The 22,663-nt window shown below is 39.6% G+C and overlaps 1 protein-coding gene across 10 annotated transcripts in view; it reads right to left on the bottom strand.

Moving 5' to 3' along the window:
• Positions 1-22,663, bottom strand: part of DMD (dystrophin) — a 1,009,769-nt gene that overhangs the window by 448,710 nt on the left and 538,396 nt on the right. For all 10 annotated transcript variants that reach the window (XM_081858834.1, XM_081858841.1, XM_081858836.1 and 7 more), the window contains one exon: positions 22,003-22,153. In XM_081858834.1, coding sequence (XP_081714960.1) covers positions 22,003-22,153 — 151 coding nt within the window. The remainder of the gene's footprint in view (positions 1-22,002; positions 22,154-22,663) is intronic.

The raw sequence follows: 22,663 nt of genomic DNA, 5'->3' as shown, positions 1-22,663 counted from the left end.
GGGTGTTGTTTTTAATTTTAACCAGGTTAACATTTCCCTTGTGGATAAAGCTAGTCATTACTGTTTATGGGAGAAGCCTGGAAAGCCATTCAGACAAGGAAGGCTTACTGGTCTCAAAAGCTGTAGCTTTTCACACTAAATGATATCCAAGAGACAACTGATATTGCTGTGAAAATAGCATGAAGCTTTCCGCTTCTAAATGAGTCTCATTTAGAACTATAACAATTGTCCAACTAAATGAAGATGCCTGTTGGTTTAAGGTAAACAATGGGTAGGGCAATCCAGAATATCTACCCAGCCTAAGAAGACTTAAAGTGTCATACTGGTCATTGGTGAATTTGGAATGGAGCAACACTATCGGTAAAGTCCATTTTCGAAAATAATAATTACTGTATGCCAAACAATTAGCTATACAAGTGCTATGAGACAGAAGTGAATTACACTGGCAAGCCCATAGCCACAGGCTTACACTGCTATTCCTGAATGGACTCTAAAACTGACAGTTCATCATCTTTTATGAGTATCCATCTTACTTTAAAAAGATCCTGTAAAACATGGGAATCTTATCATCTGATAAATGTTTCAAAAGTGCAAATATCCAATATAACAACATGTTTCAGGAATCATTAGGCAACAGTTATAAAAACTGGGCAATCATATATTTCAATAATAGTTACACTTCTAAGCTGAGAATTATTACACTTCTTGAACAGTTACATGTACTTGATGCTAAGCTTTCTGCCCTACAAAATACTCTTTACCATTACATATACACACAAACGGATTGTCTGCATTTCTACTCTGATACAACCTCAAATCTTTACGATAATTGCAAACAGTTGCAGAAGCAGAAGGGAACTTAGGGAGTAACTATCAATCTTTCTTTCCCTCTCTTCTGGCTCTGCACCCCCAGAAAAGCAACTGCTCCCTGAATGGGGGGGGGGGTTCTCCCAAACAGCATGAGCAATGTTGTACAGGGCTTTGGAGGCAGGTGGAAGAACTTTGCAGGAATGGAGCTTTCAAAACTTCCTCTCTGAACTTTTAAGTTTTGTGGCATTTAGGTGGAAGAGACATTTCAAAGAAGTGATTCCTCAGATAATGCAGTTCCCAGGAGAGGAAATGCCCGATTCCCAGTTCAAGTGACAGAACACGTACCTCATTTTCAGTCACCATGTTTTTACTTTCAAGCTAGCAGAAACAGAAGACAAGTGAAAAGAACGCTGTCCTCTGTGTTGGTGGTACACATGAGTTTTCATCCTTACAAAACTATTATTCAGAGCAGAATGTTCAAAGGAAATTCTCCATAAGCTCATTTTCAAAGTAAGATAAATCTAAGCTAGGGCCTAGAGCCCCTCAGAATTATCAAATTTTGTTGAGAAAATTTCATGAACATGATTTACTTCATTGTGATAGTTAACAGGGCATGCCATGTTCTGCAGGGGCACATGCTGCATTTTATATTATTTAAAATCTGTGTGAGAGACAGATAATTTTCTCTACCTTAAATTAGGTGAAGGCAAGATACAAGTTTAAGACATATACTCATTCTCATGTAGTCTGCACAGACCTAAGAGAATATAGTATATAAATGACAGCAAGAACCTGCAGTTCAGATCTTTAAGGCGTTGGTTACCACGTCAACATATACTGGGGTAAAGTACTTACAGAATGAAAGTCATAATAGATAAACAGACCTTTACCCCACTTGCCATAATTCAATGATTCATCTATGACTTTTGTGACAAAGGAGTTTCTACTGCATATTCTCAGAAGACGTAAAATCGAAGTTGTGTCAAGCATCATTTCTTATCCTATTGGATTGTGTTTTGCAGCACAAATGGGAAGCCTTTGGGAAGCCCAAAAGAAGGGATTGAAGGAAATAACCAATTCATATTGTTGCTACCTAGCAAGTGGTATTCAGAAACATGTTGCCTCTGAACCAGGAGGGTCCAAATAGCCATTGTAAGTAACAGCTAGAGAAAGACGTATCCTCCATAAATTTAAAATCAATTATAGAATGTGCAAACAAATACTTTCTTAAGTCTGTCCTGAATCTACTACAGATACATTTTATAGGATGATCTCCAGTTCTTGTAATGTGATAAAGGGAATAAAAACTATCTAAACACTTTATTCATATCATACATCATTTTAAAACTCTTTCCCCTCACAGTCAGCTTTCCTCCAAAGGCTTTAGCTTTTTTCATAGCAAATATGATCCTGCCCCCTCATGATTTGTGCTGCCCTTTTCTACTTCTAACAGTTTTGCATATATATACTTCTGCATTTCTAGACTGGTGGCTGTTTTGATTGTGGCACCATCACCAATTTATTTTTTTAGTAAATTTCAGCTTGAAAATAACTGGGTGGTTATGTACCCCATGCTTCATTTGTGGGTAGGCTTGCCATTCACACATCTCCTACTGTAACACAGCTCTGTTTTCCCATATTATAGCTGCTGATATGAAATAAGATATCATAGAATCATAGAGTTGGAATGACCCTGAGGATCATCTAGTCCAACCCCCTGCAATGCAGGAATATGAAGCTGGAAAGCACCAACTTCGCTGAGTGTTTTGGGACTCCTGAAAATGTATTATTTCATCCAAGCTTTTGCAGATCACAATTTCCAACCTCGAGAGATCACCCAACTATTATGGTTACTGTAGTCTATTTATTTGGGGTGAACTTTTACTTAACTTCTTTTAATGTATTGTTTTCTTAAACTGAGTTCTTACTTTTGTAAACCACCTTGGGATTTGTATGAAAGGTGGCATGAACATATTCTGTTATTTGAGAAACATAACAAAGCATTATGGTAACTACAGCCTTCTCTTTCTTTCTCTTCTGGCTTTATAGAGTTAAAATCGAAATAACTGAGATAATAAATATAGCACCATGGAGCTCCGCTAAGTTTCTCTAGACTAAAAATATAGTACAGCCCAGCAGTGATGGGTAGGAGTGTAGACAGCTACAGTTTGGATGCTAACCTGGTGATTATTTTCCTCAGGTCAGTAGGAAGGTGGGAAATTGTATGACTGCTTTATTCACTGCATTGTTTATTCTCATTCCACCTGCAACTATTGAATGAGGAGGAAGCGTTAGCATGCGCAAGTGTGGGAGAATGCAGAGGAATAACAATAATTTAAAAGTGTTAGTAAATAGTTTTGGTATTCAACAGAAATTTAACTATATTTTTCTGAGTTCTCACAAGGGGTTCCCTTAGAGCTCTTGGCATTTGCAAAGGGCTACTGCTCCTGTATTTGAATTTGCACTACTGCTAGACTGTGGTTTATAATAGCCTGGGGATTTGCCAAGTTGGCCTTTTATTCTGTGTACTTCCTACTCACTATCTTTCCCCTGTCCCCTTCCTCTCACATTTGATGGTCTTGTGAGCATCAATGGCTTTGCCTAACCACGCCAGTGTGTTACATAGGCAGGAAGAAGGATGGCGTTGTCTTGTGCTTTTATGTGTGGGAGTGCGTGCACACACATGTTCAATGGGTTTATTGCTTTTGGGTTTTTACCTATGGGCCTTCCTATTAATTTTTCTGGGTAATGCACATGCTTTGTAGTTGTAGCAGAACAAGGTGGCAAGGGTGAGCTCTGGTCTGGTTGATGCAGGCAGGGATTTATCAGCTAAATCTAAAGCGATTCTAAGTACATTTCAGCTAAAGCAATTTGAGTCAAAGGAATATCCCGTTAATTGTAAAATATCTCCAGGAATTTTGAGGGGTATAAGAATTTTTATAATCTTGGGGAACTCTTAAACATGGTGGGAGGCGAATTAATGAATCAGTACACTTAATGTTGTTGCCTGCTATCCTGGCTCTGCCACATCCCCTCTTTCATGCAAATACATGCAAACCATTGGAGTAGGATAGGTAGACCATCCTAAGTGCACCCATGAAACTTTCTTATGTTGTTGGTGGTATTATTTTGCTACAAATGTTCTATGCCAAGTTTTGTGATCACAGCCAATAAACTGGGAAAGTACACACACACTCAGAGAGATTTTTAAAACTCAGTCAAGCACCCCATGCATCATTTAGTTCTAAATTAATTTTGATTCAGTGTAAGGAACTATAGAGCATCACATAAGGTTTAATATAAAGACAATGTATAGCACTGAAAATCAGTTTCTGATTAAAAAAGAATCTGTGGAAATGAACTTGCCTTATTTAGAAGGGTGAAATCATTCAACTTCAAATAAATGCATATTCTATTTAGATTTTTATTTCATCACACTGGTCTTCGATGTTGAACATTCATTTTGATTATGTATTATTTTACTGATTTATTCATTCATTAATTCACTCCAATAGTAATAATGTGATCAACTTCAATGGGTATATTTAAAGGGTATATTTAAACTGCAACATATATCTTATCTCTTTGCACTGTACTAAATTCTACCATCAAAATTGTTAATTAAGAAAGAAAATCAAGTTCCTCTTAATCTCATACTAAAGGATTATTTTTCTATAAAAATACAGTTTAATTATGAAAATGAATCCATGAATTTTATGAAGACATGACTCTAATATTAGAAATGGGCATATGAATGAATGGGCAAAATGTAAAGTAGACAAAGTACTGATGCTTAATTTGGTAGATTAAAAACATAGCTAGAGTGCTTCTGAAGTGGTCATTGGTCATGTTAGCTGAACGACTCTAAGTGCAAATAATGAAGACTGTGTGAAAGTGTGTTAGGATTGGTAGCAGAGACCCAGAGAGATTATTTGAGTCCATCTGTCCAACATACACTTGTGCCTGCAGCTGCATACATAGAGAGTTGTGGCAAATGGGTAAAATGAAACCACAACTTTAAAAAAACAAAACAAAAAAAGCCACAGTCATAATACTTGGCACATAGATGACAGGGATTTGAATGTGACTGCTGGGTGGAAGCAGGGGTGCCAACTCAATATTTTTGGGGAGGGGCCCAGCCCCCTATGTCTCAAAAAAATTAGGGGGCGGAGGAAGCCAAGCACAGAGCTGAACATGGTGCAGCTTCAAAGCCTCACTGCCGCCATGTTTACCTCCATCCCTGGCTCCTCCTGACACTGGGATGTCACACACAATGTCACCCGCCCCCCACCCCCATTGCCCTGGCACCTCTGGGTAGAAGACTGGGAGGAGTATAGTAAGAGATCAAAGACGATTTAGGCCACTGATGGTTGTCCTTAACCAACCTCTGAGAGTACAGCTCTTAATGCTTAATTTGGATATGAAGAAATCTACTCTAATTACATTTGGCTCCCAGCCAATGTGAGATGGTGAATTTGGCCAGTGGTGGAGGGGAGTAGGACATACTACAGGAAGTGTGAGGGGTACATGACTCAGGTTCTTTTACATCTTTTAAAGCACAAATGTCTGCTTTTTTGCATGCATGTTGTATGGTTGCCCTATCCAGGGGGGGGGAAGGGGGTGCAGTGGGGGCAGAGCACCCTGGGTGTCTTCGCTGAGGGCGGTAACATTTGGCAGTCGCGGGTGGGTGGCGCACCGCATGTCTGCCATCAGCCGCTCGCTCCACCCCCAGCTGATGGCAGACATGCGGTGCGCCGCTCTGTGCACCCAAGCAGCTATTCAACGCCTAGGAGGGCACCCTCCACATCTTGCCACCCTCGGGAGCGTGGGCATATGCTCCGCCACTGGCCCTATCTGAATACAGTGGTACCTCGGGTTAAGTACTTAATTCGTTCCGGAGGTCCGTTCTTAACCTGAAACTGTTCTTAACCTGAAGCACCACTTTAGCTAATGGGGCCTCCTGCTGCTGCTGCTGTGCCGCCGCTGCATGATTTCTGTTCTCATCCTGAAGCAAAGTTCTTAACCCGAGGTACTATTTCTGGGTTAACTGAGTCTGTAACCTGAAGTGTATGTAACCCGAGGTACCACTGTACTTTGCTTGGTGAGCTGTGGCCTGTTCAATCCCTTGCAGAATGTAAGAAATATGTTTAAATTTATTTATTTCAATTAGCTTAAACTGGATTTTATTATGTTTCCTCTGTTCTTCTTTCTTTTCTCTCTCTTTCTTAGAATCCCTATGCAGATGACTAAAATGACGTGGGGGTAAGAAGAGTGGGAATGAACTGATAACCTGTTCTGCACAGACTCCATGTGGGCCTGCACTCTATGTATGTAAGGTCTATCAGTGTGTTATTTGTCCAGAGTTTTTGGACGACCCATCAGAGCCTACATGTTTATAGTTCGTAACTACATAGCCTCTGCACATAACAGCCCATTAAACTCCAGTCCTCTAGGGACTATGACATTTGGCCTGGGCCTATTCCTACACATGTTGATTCTTCCCTTGTTTTAGTTGTCTGCCTAGAGACTATATTGCTATTTCTTAGTTCAGCCTTCTTCAATTAGGTGCCCTCCAGATATTTTGGATTACAGCTCTAATGAGCCCCAGCTAGCATGGTTGGGCTGAAGAGCATTGGTTTAGCAATGATCAGGGTTGAAGAATACATAGTCCTAAACATCTGGAGGGCACCATGACGGGTGAGGCTGTCTAAGACTGTAAATACTGAGTCTGGGCCAGAAAAGGATGTACTTTATTATTTTAGAGGTTGGATAAATTATGATTATTTCATTTATGTATCATCATTGCTTTTATTCCCTAGAAAAGCGAAGAACTGGATCTGCTATTTTAACTGTTAAATGCAACTGTTTCAATCGGCCTTCCCTGGCGTAGTGTCCTCCAGATGTTTTGGCTGGCAGCTCCCAAAAGTTATGGCTAGCACTACCATGCAGACTGGAGCTGATAGGAGTTATATTCCAAAACATCTGGAGGAGCTAGGTTGGAGAAGGTTGGTTTAAACCATCAGCAAAATGGTGCTATAAGTCAGCACCTCTCTTCCAACTGCTATTCACAAAAAGCATATTGCTGTCCACTCAGATCATTTCTCAGCCACTCACTCACTCACTCACTCACTCTGGGACTAGCCTTTTAACTTCCTAGTTCTTCCTCAACACCTGGAATTCTGATGGGATTCATTCAAACTGTCTCATCGCAGCTAAATCCAATTAGCCCAATGAACTCTTACAGCCAGCTCTAATCCTCTCCATGCAAACACATCCAATCAGTCAAATACACAGTGCTGCAGCACTGGCTCTACAAGCCATGATGCCGTACCTCTTGTGAATGGTAGAACTGCCACTGATTTTCATGGAAAGTACCCCAAACATAGACATGAAAATTCCTGCTAAGGAAAAGCATCAGAGGACTTCCAAGGGAGGGGGGGAGGGAGGGAAGGAATAAAGGAGGAAAGGAGGAAAGGAAGAAAATAATAAGAGTAGCAGCAAGATTAGCAACATTTCTCAGAGGGGTTTTACGATCTGTGCATGTAGTGAACTCAGTTGTACCCTCATTAGAACTTTATCAAAAATTTATTAAATACTTTCAGGGTGAAACAAACGTGAACATTAGCATATCAATGCCCAAAATGTGACACACTTCAGATGCAAATGTATTAACTATAACACTAAAGTCTAATGCGCCAAAGAACATTTTCAAAGCATTGTAGAGACATTAACTAATGAATCCCTGAGACACCCCTGGAGGCATTAAAGTTTTACATATTGCAAAAGTGTAAAATGTTTTGGAAAGTGCTGGATCACATGGAACACAACAAAAATATCACATGCCATATTCTCAACAGCTCAGAATCTGCAGACTTTGCATGTGACAGTTTAAACCATCTCAGAAAAAGCTAGAAATGGGTCATATCCAGACCACACATTAAAAGCACATATAGCACTGAAGTTTGCTGAGAGTGCCAGGAGTTGTAGCTCGAGGAGGGAGAAAATACAGTTCCCATGATTCTTTGGGAGAAGTCATGTGCTTTAAATGTGGGTTGAATGTGCTTCAAATGTATGGTGTGGATTTGACCATAGATCCTTGTGTAGCTATACATTCCCAGTCTGTAGGAAAGAGAAATTTCTGGTGGTCAAGGGAAAGGTGGCTTTGGTTAGATCTCATACAGAAAGGCTGCAGGACTAGATGACCTGGTTTTGCAAGACTTTTAAAAATCTGCAAGATCAGCACTGTGCAGGATAGAGCAAAAGCTGGGTTCCCAGCACAACCCACCATCGCTGAAATTTACAATATTCATTTTATATTTACCACTGATCAAAGGAGCACAAGGATTGGGTATTTTAATTCCCCTAGTAGTATGCTTGAACTCACTTTTCTCAGCTTTGGAAAGGAGAAAGTTAAGCAGCAGAGTGGGTGATTTACCATCCTACCCTGTCTTGCACACCGAAAATGAGATACCATACATATGCTTTAACTTGGCTGACAGATAAACAGGATACCTGCAGTTGAACCTTGATAGACCATGTCAGTCATCCCCTGACCCTCCCGATGCAGTCAACCTATGATGCTACCTCATTAGAGAAACCTGTCAGACATAACTGAGAAGCTGGGCACTACTACTCTCTGCTTAGGGTTGAGAGAGTCTGCTATCTGGTCCTGGGTGGGCTACCATTTATAGCAGCCAGAAGTAATATATTAAGGACCCTATGGGTTGTTGACATGGCAAACATAGGAGCTGTGGATGGGAAAGAAAGCAGGAATAGCTTCAGGAACAGCTCAGTTTGTATTTTGGTGTTGCTACCTTGGGGGCAACTACTAGTGGTAACTTGCTGGTTTTGGTGGGCTTGGGGAAGTACCGTATATTCCTGGGACCCCAAAATGGATGCTGAGGTCCAAGGGAAGAGGCTTAATCGCCAGGCTGAAGTCTGTGACAGCAGCAAAATATAAATTTAAGTTTCTCCAGGTTTCTAATAGTTCCTGCTACTGCTGCAAGAGGCCATGGTGGCATCAAGGAGATATATTTCAATTTGTAAATGCTGTAACATTCAAGTGGAGATACTTCTTTACTAGGCTAATGTAAACAGGCTATAAGTAGTCATATTCCATTAATAAAGTTGTAAATCCCCATTGGTATCTACAGCATGTCTCCATTCTTTCCCCCTACACCAGGGGTAGGCAACCTAAGGCCCATGGGCCAGATGCGGCCCAATCGCCTTCTCAGTCCGGCCCACAGACAGTCTGGGAATCAGTGTGTTTTTACAGGAGTAGAATGTGTCCTTTTATTTAAAATGCATCTCTGGGTTATTTGTGGGGCCTGACTGGTGTTTTTACATGAGTAGAATGTGTGCTTTTTTTAAAAAAAAAAAATGCATCTCCGGGTTATTTGTGGGGCGTAAGAATTTGTTCATTTCCCCCCCAAAAATATAGTCCGGCCCACCGTCTGAGGGACAGTGGACCGGCCCACGGCTGAAAATGTTGCTGACCCCTTCCCTATACTGTACAGCTCTTTATTTAGCATGTGTATTGGTACAAACATATGTATGCATGCAAAAATCCTGAATCATTATGTCATTACACACACACACACACACACACAGAGAGAGAGAGGGGGGGGGGACAACAATAAAAACAGAAAAAAGACAGGCTTATAAACCACATCTGTGGAAATTGAAAGGAAAAACACCATTTTGAAACACAATGAATAGTCTTTCTTTGCAAACAGTAAATGTAAGCATACCTTATTTTTGTAATTTTGGTCCTGTAGTATTAATACAGTAGTGTTCCACGTGCCCCAGAGACACAGTTTGATGTTATATTAAAAAAACCACACACAATTTAACAGAGCATTGTATATCATAGAGAATTTAGCCCCCACTACTGGCAGACGTAGTGCTACAAAGCAGGCTTAACAGAATGGCCACAAAAGGCAGGAGCTTTTTCTCTGTTAAACACAGTGAAAGGAGCATGATTGGCTTCAAATCAGCAGCATTTTCAAATGTTACATTTTTCAGCACAAACTGGTACTTCGGAAGATTGTATTTCATGGCATAGTTAGAATATTTCACATAGTGAAAAAAAGAATATATAGTTAGCAATTATCCAACAGTATCTTTCTTCTTTCCACAAGTGTGAATCTGATTGACTTCCTTTGTTATGTGTAATAATGTTTTTAAGAAGCTTAGAAGTAGGAGAAAACATCAAAGGAGGTATATTGCTGTGAGGGTCACATAGCAACTTTCCTTCAAAAAATGGTATATACATTGGCACAAAGAAATGGCACAGTAGCCGGCAAGGATAAATTAATAGCTGCAGCGCTCATTATTCATTTGAAGTTTCTGCTTATGTTGTAAGGTGCTAATACCATACTCTTAACAAGGCCAATGTAATCTCTTTCTAATTCAGCAAAGAAGAAATGAGAAGTAGGTTGCAGGAACAGAGATAACAGTCCAGTGCTCACTTACTGCCCATTCAGTCTTCCCAGGTGTGTCTTCCCAGAGCCGATCTTGGCACCAATGTGGTCTGTGTGGATCAGGCATCCCCAAACTCGGTCCTCCAGCTGTTTTGGGACTACAGTTCCCATCATCCCTGACCACTGGCCCTGTTAGCTAGGGATAGTGGGAGTTGTAGTCCCAAAACAGCTGGAGGGCCGAGTTTGGGGATGCCTGGTGTAGATCAAAACATTTAATGCAATTTCTACAACAAATCTCCCTTTAATTTTGGTTCTCAGCTTCAACTACCCATCTGCTAAATTGGAACATGAACAGTTTACCTTCACAAAGTTGTGGCCCTCCCAATATTGTTGGATGCCAACTCCCATCAGTGCCATCCAGCAAAACCAATGATTAGGAATAATGGGTGCTGTAGTCCAGCAACATCCAAGTGCCTGCAGCTTCCCCAATCCCTATTACAGAATTGTAGAGTTGGAAGGAACCTGAAGGATCTTCTAATCCAACACCCTGCAATGCTAAAGCATCCATGACAGATGGCCAACCAACCACTGCTTAAAAACCTCCCATGAAGGAGAGTCCACCACCTTCCAAGGGGGGCTGTTCCACTGTTGAATAGCTCTTGCCATCAGGAATAGTTATTCCTGATGCTTAGTCAGAATCTCCTTTCTTGTAACTCGAAGCTTTTGGTTTGAGTCCTACCCTCCAGAGCAGGAGAAAACAAGCTTGCTCTATCTTCCTTGTGAAAGCCCTTCATATATTTGAAGATGGCTATCATATCTCCTCTCAGTCTTCTCTTTTCCAGGCTAAACATACCCAGTTCCTTCAACCATTCCTCATCAGGCTTGGTTTCCAGACCCTTGATCATCTTGGTTGCCCTCCTATGTACATGTTCCAGCTTGCAAACATCCTTCTTAAATTGTGGTGCCTAGAACTGGACACAGTATTCCAGGTGTGGTCTGATCAAGGCAGAAGAGAGTGGTACTATTACTTTTCTTGATTTGGACACTATACTTCTGTTGATGCAGCCTAGAACAGCATTAGCTTTTTTTGCTGCTGCATCACACTGCTGATTCATGTTAAGTTTGTGGTCCACTAAGACCCCTAGATCCTTTTCACATGTACTACTAGTCCCTCTGTCTTAAAGGAATATCAAATGGATACATAAATCAGCATGTCTCCCCATTCTCTTATATGAGGGGAATACTTGGCACTCAGAGTAGGGATTGCTCCTGTATATAGACAATTTTTTCTCTTCATAAGAATGGAGACAGAAGCCACAACCGTGCCTTAGTGCTATACACACACACAACAACTGCTTAAGAAACATAGCTACAACAGACACGTGGAAGTGTAGTTAACGTTAATGTCACAGTACCATGACTTTAAAAGTTGTTTAGGGGGTGGGGAGGAGAAATAAATAAACATCTCCAGAAATGGCACTTAAAAGCTGTTGTGTTAGAGCTTTAAATAGACTAAAAAACTAGATGAAGTTTTACTGCATCTTTAACCATGGCTTCACAATTGGCATTTTAAAAATACTTAGAGCTGTAAAATCAGTTCACACTAAAAGAGAGTAATGAAAGCATGGGATTAATGATCTTTTAAAAGAAATGATCCATTCATTTGATCTGTCTTTTGCTTTCTGCTTTAAAATTAGGACAAACTAATCCAGTGCTGATATATAAGGATCGGGAAGGGGAATGCAAGGAAAGAGAAAGAGGCCTAATGAACATTTTTGAGATATCTACATATTTTCTTTATTTAGGAATATGGTACCATGACTTATGCTTCTTAACCTCTCTGGCTGAAAGTAGCTTTAAGTCCTAAACAAAAACCCATATTGTTTTCAATAGTAAAAATACTGCTATCCCAACAAACACTTCTAGCATCTATAAATTTCCAGCAGTTATAGCTCATAAAATCACACACAGACACTAGCCTTATTGAGAGAGATAAGCATTATATTGCTTTCTGAGGGCTATTAAAACAAGGTGCATTTGTACCTTGATATTGCGGTTTGCTTGTCAAGCCTTGAGTAACTGACAAAAAGCCCCTGCTCTGTTCTATTTTGTTGTCATTGTTTATTTTTATCCCACTTTTAAGACTAAAGTTTGTCTCCCAAAATAGCTCATATAAATTAATTTAAAAACAAACAGACTTGAGACACAGACTTCAATCTCTGGTTTACACTACTTGAAAGTAGTGTCAACTGCTGCGAAGCCAGTAGTAGGTTTCAGACTCCCCATCCTTATGAGTGCCATTCAGTACCATATTAAGCTTTCAGTTCACCATCAACAGTGGTCACAGTGCATTTCAAGACTCAGTTATCAACATTACAAAGACATCAGTGGCTAGATCCTAGTTTCCAAGAAATGAGTGCGGCCACCCAGAGTAGCAGATAAGAAACATTCATATCCACGACAGCTTTCTGATTCCAAAGCATTAGGCTAGACCCAGAAATACTCACAGACAATGTCTTAAGAGAGTAATAAAAGTCCCACCAAAACCTGGTAAAGCCAGGTGCAGAATTTAATAGAATGGATAATGGAGCTATATTCAAGTGATCTTTACCTTTTATTTTCTACATTAATAATTTATATTAAAAAGCTAAATTGACTGGGACAGGAGTGACTAAGCAATTTTATGTGACTCTCAGCAACCTTACCAATTTTAATCAAGGCATAATACACATTCTACCTCCTGTTTCAGTAACGTTCCATTTTGATGGGCCTTGCTAGTATATGGGGTAACTGAACCACATGCCAGATGATGACAGGGGGCTCACTAAAGTGGAAATCTAGGGAGTTGTCTCTGCACCAGTTTCCCTCTGATTGTTCATTAACACCAGGCAGTGAGTTCTGTGTGTGCACAAACCATTCAAAACAGTGGCCTTTGTCCAAGCAGACATGAGCAGGAACCTGACTGGCTCACTCAATTAATTCAGCTGCTAGCTGTCCCTTCCACAACTGAAGAATGGTTGTGAGCAGAAAGGGTGGGCAATGACTGGACAGCTCATTGTGCACACATGCAATACTGGTACAGTTCAGCTATCAGTGATGATGGCTATACTCTGCTACCAGTGTCAGAGGCAGTAAGCCTCTGAATATCAGTTGCTGGAAAGCAAAAGCAAGAAGAGTGTTGTTGTACTCAGGTCCTGCTTGCAGGCTTTCCATTGGCATCTGGTTGGCCACTGTGAGAATAGGATGCTGGACAATATGGGTCTTTGGTCTGAACCAGTAGGGCTCTTGTCACGTTTATATGTTCTTAAGTAAAACACTTGTTTCATTGGTGTTGATATTAAGTTAAGGCAGATATTCAACTTTCCCACTGAATTCAATGGGTTTTTAAAAGGTTAAACCGTGGCTGGATTGTTTCTACTGTATACTATATTAAACCAATCCATCATCAGTCTCCAGGTCTGGAACCGACTGTGGCTTGAGTCTAATTTCTGGCCATTTTAACTGCCTATCACAGCATCCTTTAAGAATTACTTCTGCTAAGTGAAAGAAAGCTCTGTGTTTTTTAAGGCTTTTGTTTCAGAATCCAGCTGTGAAAAACTTTCTTAACAAATGATTTATAAATGATATTTTAAAAGTGTTATACTCATACATGAGAATTATGCTGGAATAGTGTTCTCTCAGGAGCCATAAACAGATCAGAGTTCACTTTCTGCTACGAAAACAGAAATATGAACCTCATAGGGATATTTAATCGCAATATGCTGTCTTGGAATTAAAAATCCATTTTGTCTCAAGTCTCACTGGAAAAACCAACATTGGCTTGTTCCTAAAAGTCAATTTAAACTTTTAGCACACAAACAAAAGAACATTGAAGCAGATGTTGTTCAGCTTTCAATTAAGCACCATCATATTCCTAAGAGAAACAAATGAATACTTTTGCATTGTAACTGGAAGTCCATTGATTTAATTCATAACTATCAGTAAGCAGCAAGCGCTTAATTTTATCCTGAGTCTTGTTTACAGAGTCATTAATTTAGGACTTCTACTAATATTACTCTTAATACACATTTGGGGCATGATCCAGTGAAAGCAAAGTACTTTTAATCCTGTTGATGTCAGTGAGACCCATTTAAGTATGTTTAGCTCTGTTTAGCTCTGTCTCTGAAATCAGTCCCCTCAAAAGAGCTGTGACTGGTTCACGTTCAAAGTCACAACGTCAAACAGAAATAGTTGCTATCGTTTAGATTTTAAATTGTGTTTTTGAAGGAAACTCCATCAAGGTTTCAGAAACTTCAGATGAAACAGGCTGGGCAAACAGGAGCTGACAAGTTCAGGAACTCCAGAAACGTGTGCAAGTTAGTTTGCCCAAAGTTTCAAAATCCTATAGATCAGCTGCATTGGTAATGGCTATGAAATACGGTGGTCATATGTTCTATTTGACAGAGGGCACACCCCAATTGAAGGGGCAGTGTTCTATTATATAATTAATATATTTAATATATTAATATAATATAATATAATTAAAAGACTGTCTTGTCCATGTCTGTCTTACATATAAAGAACCACAAGTCTTGGTGTCATATACGTGACCACCCTACCGTGAAAACATAGATGTATGGCTACTGCAAGGAAAGGTGGCTTATACATAACCAGAAAAGGAGCACAAAAGAAGTCTACTTAATAGTTTCTTTGCAGCATGTCATGCTGGATTGTAAGAGAGCTGTCAATTGTAAGAACTGGTTGAACTAGCTGGGACTGCTAGAGATAACCTTAATGGTCATGTTGGAGGAGCTGAGTACCTTTTTCCTTTTTGAAAACTACAAAATCTATTCAAACATTAGAATTTGTTGTTGGAATACAACTCCCATCATTCACCAGCCATGGACTATGCTGGCTGGGTTCTGGTGGAAGTTGGGGTCCTATACCATTTGGAGGGCACCAGGTTGGCATTTGCAGATCATCAAAATCAACACCAGAAAGGAGGAGCAGGGATTGTTTGCCATATTCTATAACAGAACTCTAAAATGTTATTGGAGATGCACAGCATTTGCACGTTTGATTGCACAGGGTGAAACTAGTTGTATAAGGGTCTTTGGTGTGATTATTATTTTGTTAACTGCTGGGGTGAGGACTAGAATCATGGTGTGTGGATTATTTAACACTTTGCCCCAAGTGATGGTTCTACTTTGTCTCCTTGCTTTCTTACAAAGGCTAATTGCAAGGGCTAATGCAGTTAATGATGTTCAAGAATATCAGTTACAGGTAAGCAAATGGTTTTCACTTCCATTGTCATAATTACACACAGGTCTGGCTTACAGAACACAATGGAAATCATTAGTTAGGCAAGCGTTTGCATAACGAGTCCACCATTTCCATTATTTCCTATGTAAATATTTCTAATCCAGGATTTTTCCAATTTCTCGCTCCAATCTTTCAGAGATTTCTTCCTGAAATGGCTGCCCAATCAGCAAAAGAAAGGAAAAGGGGAGAACTGATTTGTCTGCTGTCTTAGTTGCCCCTCCCTGCATAGTTTCTGCCCCCAAATGGCTGCCTCTGATCAGCAAAGCAGAAACAAGCAAGGGAATAAGGAAGTGGGCAAACTCCCAATGTCTGGATATCTGTTGATTGTGAGGTATGGGCATAATTCTTTATGCGCAGATAAGTAATTTTTTGCATAGCGAGCAGGCAGATAGCTGAACCTATGTGCATCACAATAATGGTCTGCCACTTCTCTCTCTTTCTCTCTCACACATTCAGTGAGCCTCTTATGCCATCGCCTCTTAAAAATGTTAGCCATTTGAACAATCCTGAAATGTGTTGCCTATTTTTTCTTGATAAGCATCATTCTCTTCTTTTTATATGCATGAAGTTGTTGTTTTTTTTATAAAAAAAAACACACACAACAAAAACAAAACAGGCATATTAAGAGGAAATTAAAATAAGGATTCAGGCTGTATATATTAATATTTCTTATTGGAGTAGGTGTCAGTTCTTGATATCAGGTATCACATTTAACTACAGCTACATTTATTTGGCTGCCTTTTCTATTCCCCTCGCTGCAATTATTGTGATTTAGACTTGGGGATTCTTATTTGATACCAGATTTAGTTAGTTATCTTCTTACTGACCCACATTTTTCCAAAGTGCCTCTTGGTTGGCTGCCTAGAGAAATATCACAGCTGATTACTTCTGTGCTCGTTTTTAGTCATTAAAGTGCTGTATTTCCACTGGGAGATTGCAAGTGATAGCTCAATATTTCACTAGTAAAGTCTTAGTTGTTGTTTTTTCCACATGAGGCTAAAATATCCCATAACTGTATCACCCAGAGAACGGAACAATGTTATTATATAATGTTCTCCTTTGTAAAGAATGAATCAAACCCAAAGGGAACTTCCTCCAAGAGAAGCAGTTTTCTCTGATGGAGGAGTGTTCCTTATCACAGGGGAAGGGAACATTTGGGGCCCAAGTACAGTATTGGCAGTGGCGTAGCGTGGGGGGTGCAGGGGGGGCCAGCCGCACCGGGCGCAACATCTGGGGGTTAGGGTTACGGGGCGCAAATCCACGGGTTAGGGGGCGCAAATCCACGGGTTAGGGGGCGCAAATTACTTGCCTTGCCCCGGGTGCTGACAACCCACGCTACGCCACTGAGTATTGGTTGTACTGTAATTACAGCAATACGGTTCATATGGGAACCCAATCAAATCTAAGGAGCTGAGATGTTAATTTAAAGTGGGCATGATACTATATCTATTCTTATTGTTACTGTTATCTGGTTAGATAAATCCTAATTAATTGTATGGGTTAACAGATAGAATACACCTCCATAAATCTGTGCATAAGAAAAAAAAGTTCTAAATAAAGTGTACTTTGGGTTATATTCAACACAAGCAGTGTTTTCTGCTCATACAGTGGGGCTTCCTCTTTCTCTCCTCCCTCCCTACATGCCCAGCCATCTGCTCTGGAGAATCTGCCAAACCTCTGGAGCAGATTTTGCGGGAGGGGTTACTGCAGGAAGCTAGAGAGAAAGGGAAACTCGTGTCACTTGTGCATAAGTCCGTGGCATGAACATAACTGCAGTGCTGGGCACCACCCTTTGTTTTATTTATTCAGCATCGTTTCAAAGGCAGCCCTACCCATTTGAGAAAAAGAATGGGAATACCTTCTCCTTTATGGTGCTTTTATAAATATTTGCATTAGAAATACAAATCTACTGACCGACTGATTTCAGAGGTCATTTTTTTTAGTCAATCAAATTACTTCTGCTTTTTATTTTACCTATTAATCCTCCTGATTAATTAGAAATTGCACCCCTGCTTCACATAAGCCAAGAACCCCCCCCCCCAAATTGCCATGGTTCTGCAGGGATATGACAGCTCTTTTCATAATTTTCTTATCATTTTTATTTATTTCCCAAATTTTCTGAGACAGGGACTCCACTCCACACAGCTTACACAAATTGAAGCAACATCTCTTAAGTGTGTGCATGCCTTCTTCCCAGATCCACTGCATCCTCTGCACATACATGCACATATGCTACATAGCTACATTAGCTTGGCATTTGATACAAAAAGGAAGAAACAGTCCAGAGAAAGGATATATTATGTACTTTATCTGCTAATTAAAAGATAGGTATGTGAAGTTGATCTACTCATGAATGAAGGCTTTTAAGTTCCCCCTACAAGTAGCACCCCCCTAAAATCTCCTTCCAGGTTGAGACCATTTGGAATGGTGCCCTGTCATATATTAAACCATATCATTAGATGAAGTTTTTATTTGTTTTGTTTTGTCTGTCCTCAATGTGAAAGAAATATGGGGTGAAGTAAGAAGTTGATTTTACTCCATAGTTCTCTTATTTTTAGTGAGGTGTTCAGGTGAAGTCTTAACCACTGCCTGCACATCTGTCATTGCCTTATGCTACAAATATAGTCTAAACATACAGTAGCATCCATTTTTGTTAGGGACTGAAGACAGGAACTCAAAACCTGTGTATCATCAACTTCATTGAACCATATAGTCCACACATTCACATATTAGCGTGATACACCCATATGTGCTTTGAAGTGTGATTTTCAAAAGATGCAAAGAAGAAATGAAAGGCAATGCCCTCTTTTGCATGTGACACAAAGTCATACCATAGTTTAGCACAAATGAGCAAATGCAAAAGCTTCTGGAGAGGAGATCACAGTTGTTTTGCTCCTCAACAGCTGCTTTGTTGCTGTGCTACTGTGCTGAGGGAAGCTATTATTTGGCTTAGCTATGTTGTCTGAACCCAGGCCCATGATTTAGTGCTCATTGAGTTGTAAACCACAGGACAAATGTTAGTTGTAGCTCATGGTTTGCCTGCCGAAAGTTAAACAAAGAGTCCCGGTTTGAACATCATCCAAAGTCAAACCATGGCCTTGATCAGCACTGCAGCTGAACAAGCAGGGAAGAGTAAAGCAGCAGAGATCATTTCTCTGAGTGCCTACACATGTGTTCATTCATGTTAATCATAGTCAGGATGGCTGATGGAATACTTAGAACACTGCAATACAACAAAGTTGTCAAATATATGTTCTTCCCTGTCCTGTAAGCTAATCAACTGAATGCAAACTCTCTACCCTTTACCGATGCAGAGAAAAACATGAAACTTTAATAATGATGCCCTCTAAAATTTTAAAAGGTGATGAAAACACTGCTGTATATTTTAAAACAACCTTTTGTTTTTGGAGGTGACAGCCATTCAGCCATCAAAACACTTGCAACTACATAATGAGAACACCCGAGAGTTCCTGCTGAAATGCATTAAAATGGTTTATATTTTGTCCACTAAGTTTGATATCTCTACTGAAACCAACTGGGAAACACTTCAGAGGATGAAGGCCTCATTTGACCATGTCTGAGTTACAGAGCATATAAAATTAAACATTATTATTTACTTGATTCACGTGTGCAGCAGCTGCACAACAGCATGAAACTGAAAAGCTTTATCTCTCACAGATGTGAAGGATCACTCCTGACAAGTACAGCAGCTACATACACAGTTGTACAAAATAAATTATACATCATTGAATGAAGTATGAAAACTAAACAGGGAATAATTTGGGATGAACTTAGCTTTAGACTTTTAGTTTAAGATTAAACATGGGGAGCTTCACTCTGAATGCTAAGTAACTGCTTTATATTCTTCATAAAATGTGGTAACCAAAACACATTATTCAAAGTAAAATGGGGTGCCAAACAAAGCAGTAACATTCTATTCTAATACCCTTTTAACAATACTGTTGATACTGCAACCAGAACTGGCAGTTTTGCAACTTTTCATCTAAGAATTTTTGGTGCTCAGAGATACCAAAAGAGGGAGGAGGGGTTAACCAATGTAAATTGCTCTTTGTGGTGTTATTTGTTTGATTAGGGAACATTTTGGGTACCTGAAACAAAATGCTTTAGGATAGGAATTTATATGGGGGAAATGCTGCAACACTGTTTTTCTGATTTGAAACATTCTTCATAGCTGCTTAAGGAGGGAGAGGGAGAGGGAGAGGGAGAGGGAGAGAGGGAGGGAGAGGGAGAGAGGGAGGGAGACAGGAGATCCATCACAGATCTCCAACCGCTTATCGTGCATCTAGTTTGGCCCTCAGTCTATAGTCAACTTTGCTACACTCTTCTTTTAGTTTCCTTTACTCCTTAGGCCAGGCATGGCCAAATGTGGCCCTCCAGTTGTTTTGGGACTACTATTCCCATTATCCCTGACCACTGGTCCTGTTAGCTAGGGATGATGGGAGTTGTAGTCCCAAAACAGCTGGAGGGCCAGGTTTGGCCATGCCTGCCTTAGGTGATCAAAAACCTCAGGTGCTTTTCCATTTTAGTTTGAGTCAAATCAACAGCTTCCTCTCAAATAAGTTAGACTGCAAACTGTTTAGCTTCCTGAATAGCCCTTGCCACCAAACCCAAGTCAACCAATCGGTGTCAGAGGCTTAAACACCATGAAGACAATATAGTATATAGACTTAAGCTTTGTATTTCACAAATTTGGATGAAAATTCCAGTAGATCAACATGATGAGAAGGCTGACTTTATTTAATAAATCTAACACCTGATCACTAAAAAAAAAAAAGATATCAACCACATTTCTGTGACATAAAGACTAATGAGAACTATGGATATAATATGTGTGAGCATATTCTGATTCACTGACCAAAACAGACAGCTAAGCAATATGCTGCCATGGACACTGCATCTTGTGTTGCCCCAGAAGAATTCGTTCCTTCATGCTGCATTAAAATTAGATCCATCAAATTAAAAATAAATTTAATGATGACATAAGTATGGATGACTTACACGCAGGCAACACATAATTCTTCAATGAATTAGCTGTACTGCTTAAGGAAGCAGAATATATAACACTGGGAGTAGGGTGAGATGAGAAGGATATTTGGTGCAATGTTTATTCTGATAAAGAAATACTGAAGTATAGTTTGTTTTTGCTAAATGAAGAAAAGTAGGAAAGGGATGTAGTAAGAACAGGAAACTCTCCACTCTGATCCCTGCTGAGGAAGGCTAAATAAACCATACAGAAAAGGCAAAGCAGTCCCAATTTCCCCTTTGTTCTGTATTCTATACTGCTTCATACTGCAGGTTGGACAGTCATCTTTTTTTTGAATTCTCCTCCTCTATGATCAAAGTTCCATGCAAGTAGTAAACTAGCACATCAGGGGAAAGAGGTTAGGGTTACTCTTTAGAATATATTTTAATATCCACCCTATATATATATATATATATATATGCAGGTTTTGGTGTCCTCGGGTGTCTTCCCGTGTAAAAGTTGGGGTGTCTAGGCGACGTTTCGACGAGGTCTCACTCGTCATCTTCAGGCTGGTGCTTTCGGCTTCTTGTTACTGGAACAGAGCAGGATCTCAGTGTTTGAGTTCCTATAAATACTGTAGAGGGGGTGTGGTGTATAGCCTCCAATGTTCTGGGCAGAGAGGACCTGTACCCGTGAAAATCTACGAAAGCATATATATATATATATATATATATATATATATATATATATATATATATGATGCTGCTACCAACTTTAATAAACGGAATAACATAGCATTAGTAACACAAAATTTGCAATTAAGGTGGTGATCCTAATCATGTTGACTCATAGTAAGTCTTACTGAATTCAATGGGCCTCCACCCAGGTAAGTGTGGCTATGATAAGCTTACGCTATTGTTGCATCCTAAACAATTACTGCTTAAAAGTATATTGTGACTTGAAATTAATGGCCTGGGGATGACAGATTAGCTGGCACATGCCTTGGAGGAAAGGGTGAGAAGCCAGGCATCACTAATTTAAATGTATTTTCTTTTATTGTCAGAAATAAGTGATGCTTTAAAAGCTATTGTCAAATAAAGACCCACAAAACAAGAAGGAAACAAATGTTGATTAGCTGTACTGCAGTATCTTTTTTACTTGTGTGAACAAGCAATTTTATTATTGTTAATTATTTTAACCTATACAAATTGAGGAATCATTAAGTCTACAATCCTAATCCCATTTACCTAGGAACAAACCCCACTGAATTCAACAGGATTTAGTTCTGAGTAGATAAGGTTAGGGTTATGCTGTAAATCATATCAGTTTACAATAATCCCCCAGTGTATAAACATGCAGTTAAATACCTCCAAGTGGTGATAATATCTGCACTCTAGAGGAGAGCCTATGGGAAACCAATTTGCAACAAATACACATACAGGTAAGAAAATCTTGAAGTAAAAATATGTTATATTTGAGTCCTACCTTGATATATTGCTTGGTTGTGGAAACTTCCGGATCCTCGGACTCTATCCATATTTTAGTTAAATTTTGTTCTGCCTCAGTTAACCAGTGGTTAAAGTTTTTCATATCATGATGGAAATTCCTCCATTTCTCCACGGATCTGTCAAATCTTCTGTAGAAGGAAATAAAAACCACGACACTATAATTTAGGACATTATATGATTAAAAGTAGTAGGTCAAATGTTTAAAACGCATTTAAAATATTAATGCAGGATATGACTGTGATGCCTTTATAGCTGTGGCTTCCCACCTTTCTCCCCATGGACCACTCGGAAATTGCACAACAGAAAAACATGCAGTACTCTGGCTATGCCAGAAATAGCCCTACTGTGAGCAGAAGAGGTTCTCTGCTCGCAGAAAGATGCCCTTGTATCCAAGCCTGTGTGTGAATTGCATAGATAGTTAATTCTATGTTTCTAAAATCTATTTGCGTGGCAGAATGGGAAAATAAAATATCATGTTGAACACACAAACAAACAACTTATCTGGCTAAATTTAAATTCACTGTTTAAATTTACTTTCCCCAACAATGTGCAAAAGCTAATACATATAATTTATACATATAACTGTGAAGTTCTAATATATTGCCTACACCACTGAAGTGTGATGGCAGGAACAGTAG

This window comes from Podarcis erhardii (assembly GCF_964252035.2).
Source record: "Podarcis erhardii genome assembly, chromosome: 4".
Lineage (NCBI taxonomy): Eukaryota > Metazoa > Chordata > Lepidosauria > Squamata > Lacertidae > Podarcis > Podarcis erhardii.
Note: the sequence above shows the minus strand (reverse complement) of the source record. Positions and strands in the feature narration are given on the sequence as shown.